Raw genomic sequence first — 14,358 nt, 5'->3', positions numbered from 1 at the left:
CACCCCCACTAAACATTCATTCATGATTTGTTGTCAGCATTATATTATACATAGATGGCATCGTCTCTGGGTGAAATATAATTTGAAAATCTGATCAGATAATCGAAAACAGGAGGAGCAAAAAGAAGACTTTGGAAACTATTCCGCACTTGTCATGAATTTCTGTCTCATAATCTGCTACACTGCAAAATCACATTTTTAAACTGATGCCTGTGTTATGGCGTACAATCACGGGATCAATACTCTACCAATCTAACGGTATCTTAACAGCAAAATAGAACTGGCCAGTACTGTTCTAAATAATACTTGAATCACATGGAATCTTATGTGTACATCACCCATGATAGCCGTATTCATAGGGCATTCAGTTGACCACTAGCTGTGGTGGCAAGTGCAGTGTTTATAGACAGCAAAAGGGTGACCAACATGTATACAAAGGAAACACTGATTATCCAGCCCAAGGACTGACAACATTTTTTCTTTTGCGTTTATAACTTCTTCTTTTTTGCCGACTTCAACTTCGTAACAATTCAGCCCTTTTGTTTAAAAAAATCCCTAGAAGGCGAGGTAAAAACGGGCAAGCACCATATCAGAGCAGAATATGATCCCAGCTGATATTGCACACATTTGCTGGATTTCTTTGGGGGGCCTGGAGAGGGCACCAGACACAGAGCTACCCTCATTCACAGACCACTGGAAATCACACCTCTCATCGGAATGGATCACAAAATGCGTACATGTCTTATCCTTCTTCCCCGCAATGGAGAGAAGAGAGAGCCGCATTCCCCAAAAGCTATTTTTTTAAAAATTTTCTCTTACGCACGCTTTTCTCCATCTCCATGGTTACGCACCTCTCGACAACAAAGCTGTTGCCCCAAGCGACCGATCTAGCTACCTCCCGCCGCTCCTCCCTGGCTGCTATTAAATCACAACGACTCGCACATGATCCAGAACGCTCTGCACTACCAATGACGTGCAAACACCGAGCACTGGAGTGCTTGTTACATTCATTGTCCTAAACCTCACGTGTACATGTATAAATAATATTCTTAAAATGCTACACAGCACATAGAGAGAGAGAGAGAGCTCACGACGGTCTCGCTTCAGCAGTCCAGCGAAAATTCCGACAGACACTCCTTGGTTGAGATGAGAGATGAAGCGAAAAAACAAATGAAATGCAACAGATGATTTCATCTTGTTTTTTTTTCAGCTGCTGCTAGAGATTCATGGTCTGTAAAATTTCGCTACATAGCTCCTTGTACTGGCTGGCGTCTCCAGCGATTTTCCGCAGCTTCAGACCGTTCAGCTTGAGCCCCGGCACGCGACACACCTCCATTTCCATCTCCACACCGTTCTGTTGCAACATGAACATGTAGTCGTCGTTCCTGTACACAAGGCCCGGCTGCTTCTTGTCCAACGTCCTCTGAATCTCCGCCACAATCTCGTTGAGGTCCTTGTACGTCGTCATGCTGAACGACTTCGCGTGCTTGATCGGCGACGGCTCGCTGGCGAGGTCCGACGAGTCGCTCAGCGACATGCAGCTCATGTTCATGCTCTGCCGGATTAAGGGTGGGATGGCGCCCTCGTAGTCCAGCTTGACGAGTCCGATGGCCGTCATGCCCGAGTTGTTGTTGTTGGCCATGTTGAAGATGCCCAGGTCCCCCGAGGGCACGCGAAATGTTTGCTGAAGTAGTTGGGCCCGTACGTGCGTCGTAGAGGGTGCATTCGCCGAGTGATGCCGTTGGTGGTTGCGTAGCTGACCCTGGCTCCCCCGTATTCCGCAAGGGAAGAATCCTAATGGAGGGGGAAAGAGATGGGCAGAGCGGGAGAGAGAGAGAGGGTGGGAGGGAGAAAGAGAGAGAAAGAAATATAGAAAGAGGAATGGGGGGAGGGGAAGACAGAAAACGGGTGCAAGGTGACTGGTGCGTGATGACTTCATTCTCATACATATGCAACATGGAGTGATGAATATTCATGACTTTGTGTCTACTGCCTTGACGCTTGTGATAAAGTCTTATTCAAGCCCTTCTATCATCATATTATTTTTTTTTACAACAACCAATTTCAGCCACTTCAAATTTACAGCAAACAAATATCAGAAGAACATAAACAAAGGTTGTGGAACTGAACAAGTTATAATATTGATTTCACTTCTGGCACATTACAAGAGTCCATCTTACTCTGAATATACAATACGGCAAGAAGAATTTCAGGTCTTGCATTTCAATTCTACAAGCTATGAACTTTCAGTAAGAAGAAAAAAAAGAGAATCTTTTTTGTGTGTTAGAAAATACTTTTCACAAGCCGATTTTAGAAATGAACTTTGCTGACTCTCTCACAAGGTCAATCAAACATAATTACCAAAGCAGCCGGATGGGAGACTACAAGTAGATACCAAATTCATTCTGAAATAAAAAGCCTGTGCAATGGACTCTGTAGCTAATGGCAACATGATCCTTACACACACACACATTCCTTTCTCAAAAGGGTGTGCTGCAAGGAAAATTGCCAAATGCTCGACAAGAGTCGAGAAAAATCATACAATATAAAACCGTGGACGACTTCATGCAAACTGATGATAATGTGGTTTGTTTATAGCCAGATTTAGCAGGCTTTTACCAGTACACTACAACACAAATCTGTCACATTTTACCCATTCATGTGGAGGAAATAAAACATAAATAGAGACATCGTGTATGCACCTTTTTTTCATGACAAAGAAAAATTATTCAGACCCACGACAATGATACAACTATGATGGGGAGAATGATGACGATGATGATGACGATGATGGAGAAGACGACATTGAAAACTGAAGTTGGGGTATAATCACAACCAAAGTTCGACATCAAGATTTGGTGTCAAACACCAGGGAGTGGTGGCAGGGTGGGGTCGGGGAAGGGGGGGGGGGGGGGGAAGGGGTGTGTGTGATGCAATCACAATGGCTACTTGGGGGCACGGAGATCGTACGATCACATGACCACAATCTTGCATTCAAGGAGACAAAGCATGGCCTGCATGCGACACAGACGTACAGAACAAAAGACAAAAAAAAAAGTACTGACAAAGATTTGGTCGCTATCGGTTGGTCCAAAAAAAAAGTAGGAGCGGGTGTGGTCACACAGGTCGGGGGTCATCTCCTACACATTTTGCATGAATCTCCCTCAATGCAAATTTGAATTCATTTGACTCTCCCTTTAAGCAAAGGAAAGCCATGGACTTACAAACTTAGGAGAAGCGTTGTAGAGCATATATAGTTGGACACAGGATTTTGATTCAGTACAAAAGGACACGCAGCTACATGGCAAATGCCAATAATGAAGGAATGGTACAATGTGAGATACTGTTAAAGTGGATATTTTCATGTGACTAATTTTCCGTGCATTAGCCGGATGAAGAGTTTTTCGTGTTTTTAATTCTGCGGAATCAAGACATCAACTACTGGAACATATGGCAAGCAAAAATATTTCTGGTAGCGTGAAATGCACATAAATTCTAGTATCATGAAAATTTCCACTTTTACAGTATTTACTTTTGGTATCAACACAACTCCACTTGCAGTTGCACTACAAGACACATTTTACTCAGATACTCTTAAGATTACACTGCTGCACACTGTCAGGTACATTGCAGTTTTTCCGTTGATATGAAGTTAAGTTCTTTACAAGTAATGGAAGCAGTACAAATGGAGATTTTCTGCTCCTTAACACAGATTTTTGGTTAGCTCATGTGTATTTGCCATGTAAAACTACAGTACTCCCTGTAAAGATGATTATCATTTATAAGCAGACTGTGAGTGAGAAGCACCAGAAGCAGCTGAAATTGATCCTAGACAACTTCCTCAGCTCTTGAAATGGAGCAGCGGAAGTAATCCCACAATGCACTCGCTAAGCCTCGCAGAAGCTGTGTGACGTTACCATGACGACATGAGGTTTTTGGCCGCATGGTCGACGGCCTTTATACAACCACTCCTCGTGCCACTCCACTGTATACTTATATAAAGAGGCTGACAAATGTATTTTGTGACTTTAAACATCCACATGAAGGCAAAGACAGACCTCTCAATAATATGACATCACTTGGCGCATCAAATTACACTTGCGGCATGTAACAGTATATCCACGCTTGTTATGACAAATTTAGCTGTAGGGCTTCCTATCTAAACCCATCAATGTTGCTATGTTTCTTTGCATCCAAGCCACATTCTCTTTTTTTGGATGACGAACATTCATAAAACCACCACTACTTGAAGCAAAGTTATTCAACTTGTCATTGACGGCAGATTAATGCAACACGTCAGCCTCAGCCCTTCTAGCATTTTGAGTGCCATTTGGCACAGAAATATAAATCCAACAGTGTTGTATACATTGTCCAAAATTTCCTTCCACAGTTAATGATAATGATAATGAATAACATTTATATAGCGCTTAATACTGATGTTTCTAAGCGCATTGATCCGGAAAAAAGAAGTATGACATTAAAATAAAATACAGCATTATGTAAATATACAAATAATGATATAACATGCAACAGCAAAACAACATAATTAAAGTTGAGTAAACAGATAAGTTTTCAACGATGACTTGAACTTATCAACGTTATCAGCATTACGAATATGGAGAGGAAGTTTATTCCAGAGAGACGGGGAAATAACAGAAAAAGCCCTATCACCATAGCGGGTGCAGGTGCGGGGACCATGTGATAGTTGGAGAGTGGAGGAAGAACGAAGAGAACGGGTTGAAGTAGAGGAGCGGAAAGAAATTAAGTCTTTGAGGTAAGATGGAGCAAGATTATTACATATCTTGTAAACGATAAGGAGGATTAAGGAGGACAGTTAAGGGTTAGAGCAAGTATTTACAGTCCACCTACACTGATGGTCGCTGAGTAAACCTCTGAGAGCAAGTGACTGCAATCTGCATTGAAGAGTAGCTTGCACATATTCTTGCTTCTTCTGCATATCAAAGTAGTTTTCTGTTCCTTTGTTTTTCAGACGATCGGCGCCGAGTCCTTTTAGACGCCAGACAAAACTAATCCGCACGCTTTCCATGCACCGTCGACATGAGTACAGACTTTGTGGTATCAAAAAGGGAAATGTGGGATCAAACACTCTTGGAGGAAATCGTCTAGCACTCTCCCCGATCACATCAAAAAAAGCTCGACAGGTGGAGGCGGACTCGACCGCACTCAGGATTTGCCAATTTCAGAGAATTTCCCTCTCCTCACAAGTGATTCAATAAGTGTCTAACATACCTGCCAACATTTCAAGATGAAATATCTTACTCATGGATTGCAAAAATCTTATTTTATATGCAAACTGAAGTTAAAAATCTTACTTTCGGTCAAATCTTTAGAAAATACACATGAAAGGTATATCTAAATATTTTTAAAAAATCTGATTTCCCTTGACAGAAAATCTGACTTTGCTATTTTTAATGTAAAAAATATTACTGAATCTGATAAAATCTTACTAGTTGGCAAGTATGGTCTAATTGTTGTTGTTTTTTCCAGTTGCACTGGACATTTTGTGCAATTTTCTCTCTTCAATGGTGATCATTAATATCATGAAACAGCAAAAATGATACAAGTATGCCGAAAAATATATGCCTTTTTACACGATGAATATATCCAGTGCCACGGCCAATATATCCATCTGTTGCACTGAATTCAGATAGACAAGTGAATTTATGTGCCTGGTTATCACTCAAGCATCAGCATCTTTCAGAAATACACATTATGTGCAAAACGATGAGGATATTATGACTTCAAAATTGTTAGGCTGGTGTTTGTTTGTTTGTTTGTTTGTTTGTTGTTGTTTTTTTTTTTTTTTTGGGGGGGGGGAATTTCCCTTCCCAACAAAATCTTGAAAATAGCACCTTCTTTTACTTTTTAGTAGCCTGTCATATCAACAGAAAATTCCCCAAATGAAAAGAAAAAAAAACAAACAAAGGAAAGAAGGGCGATAATACAATATTTTCTTGTCTTACTAATTTTCAGCCACTCTTGAAACATTATTACAGAACGTACATACACCATATTATTTCACTTAGTACAATACCATCAAATACAACACTGTAACAATGATACCACTCTTCACAGTATTTCTTTTTAACATCTATCACATACAATATACATTCGTGAAGGCAGCTAGTAATGACATACACTAGAATGACTTTTCAACACATCTGCACATCTACACTTATCGCAAGCAGCGACTAGATTATCTATAGTCTTTGTTTTTTAAAAAAAATGATCCCTACACCAACGGACTTGCGACTATTCACCTCATACGAGTTTACACGCTACTTGTCGTCAATCGACGCAACAGACAATACTACCCACAACCGGTGGAAGAATTCATGATCTCCGAAAACAGCTTTTATTACCACACATGTACAATTCACCTGTAACGTCAAAAGCGTTTGACACTTAATAATGGTTGCACCTCGCCTTGCAGAAACATTGCATTGAATTCAAATTCAAATGTAGATTGCAATCCATATACAATCTGTATGTATGTGCTTTGAGCACTCTTACAGAGTGGATTTGGCGTAATATAAATTCATATCATCATTATTATTATTATTATTATCATTATGTTTACATGATCACATGGTGGTAATCCAATTTTGCTAGCTGTATCAATTTCCGCCAAAGTTGGCGTATTTGGTCTCAAAACACAGTGAGTCATCTTTGTTTCCTAGCTCGAGAAATCTGACACTGAAAATATCAATTCAAGCATATTTCTTCTCTATGATTTTTTCCCCTTTCCTGCAGAAGGCATTTCTGCTTGTCACACGACTCCTGAAAAAACAGCAACAAACAAAATTTTCAGAGTTACTCATCTACAGTGATGACAAACATTGCAGGGGAGAGTATTCATATCAATAATTCAAAAAATATGGCTGATCAACGGCTTATGTTTCTGAGATATCCTGTTCCCACACAGCCTTTAAAAGAATGGTTTACCACCAATGTGTCATCATGGCATTTGCTAAAATTTCTTCCTTATTTACAATATTACTCATCATGTGTCCAAGGTTTGTTACATTCTTGACACGGCACTTACTGTTACTGCAGAGACTGGCAGAGTTCATAGCATCATGCAGATACTGCTTGATTCAATGCTTGCAGCACAAGTCAAGCATTTTTTGACACTGGCCACAATGTGAACATTACGAGTAAGGTATCATCACTGCTCTGTATTCACACTGACAAAACGTTCCTCTTCAACAATTGGTACAGGTCAAAAGCTAACTGACTTATATGCATAAATCATACTTATGTTGACAAACTAAACAGTTTCATCACAAAATGAGCTCACTCCATAAGTTGAGATATTTGCAATCAAAGCTGCTTTAAAAACAAACAAAAATCTTTAGAACAGGATGTTTTTAATCATAACTCCCAAGAATATTCCTTGTTACAAGGTATGTTCCAAGTGAGGTATCATTGGAAAGGATTTATTTCACTCTATCCAAAGATGGAATTACTTAAGAATGTTTAAAAATGGTACTTAGCCCACTTTGCGATGAAACTCTTCAAATAAAGGTGAACTTTAATTGCAAGAGGAAAAATATGTTGTTTCTTTTGTCACTTACATAGATATATAACTATGTTAAGTTGCTTTAGGTGGCATTGAGCCTTGTATGAGGCAAGGCCGTATGGAAGGGATTATATAAAGCTTTGCTACAAATAAGTGGCTTGCTTAGTTACCTTGAAAACCACCACTGGAATGCATATCTTGGTTCTGTGTGTTTTCTAGCTCCTGCTGTAGGCTAGCATCCTCGTAGTCTTGTGTGGAGAGGTGGGGCTGTAGCAAGGTGGTTGGGTAGGCCTGGCTGAAAGGCAGGCCTGGGATGTGGGGTGCGTGGTCCCCTGCATCAGACGTCGGGGTGTTCACCTCGTGGTGGCTGTTCTGCGCGGCGATGTACGCCTGCGTCACCGAGGGCATGTGAGAATAAGGCCCTTGCAAGTGTGGGTGGCCGGCCAGGGTTGCCCCCAGGCCCGGCAGCCTGTCGGTGTGTGCCTGCGACAGGCCCAGCATGTGGGGTAAGTGTCTTTGGGCAAGGTTGGTGAGGTCCATGGGGCCAAGCGGCTGGGGGTGCTGCTGGGGGTGTGGCTGGGGGTGCGGGTGGAGGGTGTTCTGTTGGACGGTATCGGGGCTGCCCGTCATGCGCAGCGGGCTGGGGTAGTTGGAGTTCTGCTGCTGCATGAATTGCAGACGCTGGAGGGCAATGGCCTGCATCAGCTGCTCAGCGGTGGGGACCGCACTCCTCTGCTCCCGCTCCAGACTTTGGTTGCTATCATGCTGCTCGCTTCGCCCATCGGTCTCCTCCAGGAGCGGTCCGTTCAGCCCGACGTGTTCCAGACTCCCTTCCCCGAGGAGGTTCCCCGAGCCGGGATTGGAGCGGTCGTGACCGTTGAAGTTCACCTCCACGCCGCGGTGCGAGTGCACCGAGTGCGCCGTGACGGGGCTGGGCACCGACTCGTCCGGCTGGCTGCTGACCGAGTGCGGGGAGCCGACCATGGTGTCCAGCAGCGGGTTGACCGGGAAGCTCGTGTCGGTTGGACTCTCCACGCCCGTCTCCTCGGGGTGGACCGGCAGCGAGCTGGAGAGCGGAGGGCTCCCTCTGCTGCCGGGGCTATGCAGCTTGCGCAGGCTGGGCGGGCTGTCCGACTGGCGCTGCAGGTGAAGGCGCTGAAGGTGCTGTTGTAGGTGCTGGGTCTGGAGATCGTTGATGGGGGCGTCGGAGCGGAGGGAAGAAACGGGTGAGATGTGGGGTGAGGCACTGGCCAGGCCCGTTGGTGAGTGAGAGAGCTGCAGAGGAACAAGACACATACAAATATAGATCACTATCAAGTGATACATAATGAGATTTCTACATTCATCATGTCTTCAGAAGCAGCTAACCACTCAGTCGAGGAACAGATAAATGCGACATGGCTAATGGCATAACCAATGTGTCCCTTATTTGCTGATGGGTGTATTCTGGTACTTTGACAACTCGGCCATCCCCCCTTCCAGCTCCTTCTCCACCTCAGTGTTTTCCATACAAAAACCATGAAAGCTAACAATAAAGAGTAGGCACACAGCAATCTATCATGTTCACTGACTACCAGCCCTCATTTGGATAGCTCTCCAAAACTGCACCATGCCACATTTCAAGATAACAGATGGGAGCATAGTATTAAAATGGCCAAGATTCTGGACTCTTTAAAAAAAAGAGGTCCTGACATCACATCCAACTCAATAAACCATCCTTAAACATGAAATTTGACCCTTCACACTCCTCTTGATCCAGCCATAAAATATGGGTATGTAACAATTGTTTGGTAAAAATAACGGTATAGCTTTCTGGAACAGCAGAGCTTTTGTACTATCACTAAAGAAGCTAACCTAACTACAGAAGACAACATCACAAGATTTGACATCAGCAAAGTCTGCAGAGACTGTCTTTGGATTGTCCCTCCACCAATTACCCTTCCCCTCCTCCCTGCACCCCCAGCCAACCCCAGCAAAGTTAACGTTACCATGACGCCCTGCATCTTCTCCTTGTGGAGCTGGTGCTGGTGCTGCTGCAGCTCCTGGGTGCGGGCGTCGACCGGCGAGCTGTACTGCTTCTGCAGCTGCTGGCACTCCTTGTGCAGCTGCTTCAGGGAGCTCTTCTGACAGCTCCCGCTGCTGCCGCCGCCCGCAGCAGCCACCTGCTGCAGGTGGGCCCGGTAGTACTGGAGGTTGGGCATCCCGTCGGAGGCCCGCCGGGCGCTGGTGCTGTTGGCGTAGAGGTGGGGCTGCAGGTAGCGCTCGCGACGTGTCCGAACGGACGTGGGTACCTCGCTGGCTGTGAGCATGTCGGGACCGATGGTGTGCCGGCACCTACCGCGGTTTAGGTACCTGGAGAGGTGGAGACAAGAATGGTGTGTGAGAATTCAGCAACTTTTTCATTTTCCTGAAGATCAATACCTGTTCTTGTGTAAACATAACATCTGTAGACACATCATTTTGTAGAATTGATGTCGCAATTTTTAACAAACTTGAAATCTGTTACTCTAGACTGGTCAAATCCAAGGTAGTTCTATTGAATCACGAGCTCAAAACTTTCTACCCTCCGCTGTCCAATCAAGACATGGAGCTCCTCACTTGAAAAACTTCCCAGATGATGTCAAACGAAAGAAGAGTTTAACCCTCACAGCTTCACACTCATTCAAGTCTAAAGGTTATTGTGACTCTGATAAATCCTCCCTGTGGTGGCTTTTGAGGATATGTCAATGATTACATTGAAACTATTTCTTTGGAGACCCTCACCACCACTTCCAAGATTGATGGCAGGATTCAATCAATTTCAATTGTAAAGTTACTGAAAGATGGCCTGACTTCTACGTGTGCTTCATTAGATATTTCAAGAAATATTTTCACTTTTCACAGTCAACTTGAAGTCAACTTAATTCTAATTTTGCCACATGCAAACTCCCTTTCACAATAAGAATTACAGATTGTATCAGTGGATACAGGCGACTCTTATTATAGCGAAGTCTTCGGGACCAGCAGTTTTCTTCAATAATATTGAAATTATGTTACAGCCAACTAGTATGGTGTATGAAGATATATAGATGATAATTTGGGGACTTGAATTCATACTCTGTAATTAACAAGAATATCCTGAGGATCATGTTTGTTATAATCAGGGCCAGCCGATTAACCCCAGAAGTTGTAAAAGAATATTGCGCTGCTTGCTAGCTTGTAACCTGATGAAACCCAGAAGTGGCACCAGAAATATAAACTGGGCCACCCACTTTTAAAAACACTGCACCGTCCCTGCTTCCGGGGTAAAAAAGTGGTGGGGGCCCCCAAGTGGTTAGATCCTATGTATTTCTATCTATTATGTAAAAAAGTGGGGGGGGGGGGGGGGGGGCGGTTGCGCCGGCCCTGATAATGGGAGTGCACTGTACTGTGCAAGCTTCCAAGGGAGGTTTTCCTGCCCCTGAGGTTATCTACAGCCCTTGATTACCGCTTGACTTCCTCCTGGTCTGGTTCCCCATCAGAATTCTCATCCTCCTCAGGCATGGCGGTGGCCGACAACCTCTGCTGCAAGGTTTCTGCTGCAGTCTGTGGGTGGGGGCAACAAGTTGGTACAACATGTGGTGGCAATAGCTTCTTCTACACTTTTTCAGACTAACCACTAATGGCAACAAACTGGTTGACACATTCGAGGCAAAGAATGAACGGCTGCTTCCAAAGAGACGAAATCATGAATGAATGAGCAATTATGATACTTCGGATGATGATGATGATGATGACGATGATGACGATGATGATGATGATGACGATGATGACGATGATGATGATGATGATGATGATGATGGTGGTGGTGGTGATGATGATGATAATGAAGATTGTGATGATAATAACAACAATGATGGCAGTAAAATTGATGATCATGATAATACTGCAATGACAATGAAGTTTGTGGTGGTGGTGCTGCTGCTGGTGATGATGATGATACTGACAAATGATGATGATGATGATGATGATGATGATGATGATGACAGTGAAGACATGATGACAATGGGCGATGGTTTTAAATACTTAATGCCACTAATGTGTTAGATACACTTGCAGAGATGGAATTTTGGCCCAACATGAAACACAAGTGATACAAGAGTAAAAATCTCTAACATTTATGAGATTCCTTTACAAGTCTGAAAGGAAGAATGATTTGCTTCCAGCCCATCCTTATCCTAACAGCAGTGAATACCATGGGCACAGATGATGGCTGGAAGGGAATGTTATCTCTTGAGTCATCATCCACAAGAACAAAACAATTGGAACTGATTGACAAATTGCCCTACATTGACATGAATCAGCAATGAAATCAGTGTTTAGTAGTAGCCAAGATAAAAAGTAATGGGCATACAAATTCGGGCAAGATTCAAATACATAACCTCTTGAACATTGGATAGGCGTATGCACTAGACCACCAAGCTTCCACCTGACTGCCAGTGCTGGTTCTAAACCTAATAGCATGCAGTGGGGACTACATATTTACCCAAATTAATGAAATTGTGTATTATAATTTCACTAATTTCAGCAAAACCAACCCTCATTTTTTATTTAAAAAAGTTTAAAAATGTATAATTAGTTTAATTCATGAGTGCTTGAAGCGTTTATTATTCCACGTGCTGCAACTGCCTGTCAAATTAAAATTGCATGATATCTGTCACAGATTACACACACTAAAGGGACTAATAGTGGGGCAGATATGTGAAAAAGATGCTCACATCCGGCGGAAAGTATGAAATTTTGCATATAGGAGTATTTTGAGGCGCTGATTTCAAAAATTGCCGGATCCAAGAAATCTGACCACGGGGTCAGCCGCCATTTTGAATTCAAAAATGGCCGCCATCAAAGATCCCTATCTTCAGTTCTGAATGACATAAGCCATTGAAATTTGATACATAAAAGCATGGTGATATGATGACTTCAATAACAGACTTATTTGATATGTCTGACAAGCTGCATGGCAGCCAATTTGAATTTTCCTACAAAGTTACCATGCTGGAGTGTCGAAAATCTCTATCTCGGGTTTGTAAATTAGGCTACCTGATTGAGCGCGCATTTGTAACTTATTGAGTGCGCACTGCTGTATTTACATTGTGACGTCAGTGAAAGGTGCATTATGCTTCATTTTTGCTGCACTTTTTGGCACGCCCGTGAATGTTAGTTGTGATATTTGTCTTCGCAGCCATATTGGAATTCAATATAGCGGGCATTGCATTTGTCAGGCACATCACATTAGTCCATTTTTTAACTCAGTATGTTAAAATGCTTGTTTGCACCTAATTTCAGCGTCACTCACCACTTAGAACTCGAGATAGGGATTTTGAACATTTCGTCGAGACGGCCATATTGGAATTCAAAATGGCGGCCATTCGATGTTTGTCAGACACTTCAAATTGATCTGTCATCATATTCAATATGTCAGAACGCTCTTGTGTACCAAATTTTGTTGCCACAGTTCATTCAGAACTGAAGATAGGGATCTTTAAATTTGTTTTTTGATGACGGCCATTATGGAATTCAAAATGGCGGCCTACCCCGAGGTCAGATCTCTTGGATCCGGCAATTTTTGAAATCAGCACCCCAAAATACCCCTATATGCAACATTTCATACTTTCCGCCGGATGTGAGCATCTCGATCAATTTTTGCCCTACTATAAGAGATGCTATGTTTCAAAAGAGCTTAATGTATTGCCATTCCCCTTCTCCCACGTACCTGTCCAGTAGCATCCATGTCTCCTGGCTGGCTGGTACGGACAACCGTCTGCAGCTGCTTCCTGAATTGCTGGATGTTAAGGTACATGTTGGCGCCCCCGTCCGACGCCCTGCGCCCAAAGTTGGACTGGCCCGCCGTGGCCTCCAGAGCCGGGGGCTTCAGGAGATGCTGCTCCTATTATGGAAGCAGGAGAGAGCAGGATGTGTAAAATGAGATGAACGCAGAGTTACCGTGGTAACCGTCTCTTGGACTCTACACTGTTCACTCTATGACTACTCTGCATAGCCAACTGGGTGAGAAACAAGATGAGCTTTTGCGTATTCATTGTGATGTCACCGTGTTGCCAATTTAAGAAGTGCCGACATGAGCATTCAGCTTTTTCATTAATTATGATGCAAAGTGAGTGCAGGGAACAATCAAACATAATCTTCCCTTACATCATCACTTTACTTTATCTTGCGCACTCACAATGTGGAGTGGCTTTTAAAAGGTAGAGAAAAGGGACAGCAATGCTCAAAATGCATCTTGCAAACGTTGGCTGTGAATATAATGCATTTCGATCAGACAGACAACCTTATGTAACTGTGCTTATGACTTGTGGCATGGAGGAATGGAAATAAGTGTTCCATTCTCAGATGCTCCGACATAGGGATAAAGAGGGAAGTAACATTGGTATGGCAATGGAATATCTCAAGCCATTTTACGGAGTGAGCAACACAAAGCAGTGAGTAGTTGCTCTTGCAAGCATTAAAAGATTCTGACATTCTGACCATCTGAGAGTGGCAAAGGTTCTCTTGTCCTGTCTGAATTACCGGGACATTACTTCCTCTACATGTAGCAGGGCACAGGACATTACTGAAATATGCTAAATAAATGAATACAGCTTAACATATCCTACAAATTTCATACGTATTTTCATTAAACTTCTAAACGAATGTGAAAACAACACCAACAAAAGGTTCTGCAGCCCCAACATCAGCTGGAAAGACCAACATGCCTCTGATAAGGTGAGAATCAGAACCCTTGGCAACCTCACACAAAGGTCTCCTTGCGTAAGTGCCTCCAACACTTGAGAATAACTGAA

At 43.0% G+C, this 14,358-nt stretch overlaps 1 protein-coding gene across 1 annotated transcript in view; it reads right to left on the bottom strand.

Moving 5' to 3' along the window:
* Positions 1–808: 808 nt before the first annotated feature.
* LOC139711196 (uncharacterized) overlaps positions 809–14,358 on the bottom strand; it is a 28,569-nt gene continuing 15,019 nt past the window's right edge. Inside the window, exons 8-12 of the mRNA XM_071623110.1 lie at positions 13,275–13,448; positions 11,010–11,107; positions 9,532–9,895; positions 7,714–8,818; positions 809–1,794 (exon numbers count right to left, since the gene is read on the bottom strand). Coding sequence (XP_071479211.1) covers positions 1,217–1,794; positions 7,714–8,818; positions 9,532–9,895; positions 11,010–11,107; positions 13,275–13,448 — 2,319 coding nt within the window. The 3' untranslated portion in view covers positions 809–1,216. The remainder of the gene's footprint in view (positions 1,795–7,713; positions 8,819–9,531; positions 9,896–11,009; positions 11,108–13,274; positions 13,449–14,358) is intronic.

This window comes from Diadema antillarum, unplaced genomic scaffold (assembly GCF_040938485.1).
Source record: "Diadema antillarum isolate AM-2024a unplaced genomic scaffold, OU_Dant_1.0 seq00001622_RagTag, whole genome shotgun sequence".
Lineage (NCBI taxonomy): Eukaryota > Metazoa > Echinodermata > Echinoidea > Diadematoida > Diadematidae > Diadema > Diadema antillarum.
Note: the sequence above shows the minus strand (reverse complement) of the source record. Positions and strands in the feature narration are given on the sequence as shown.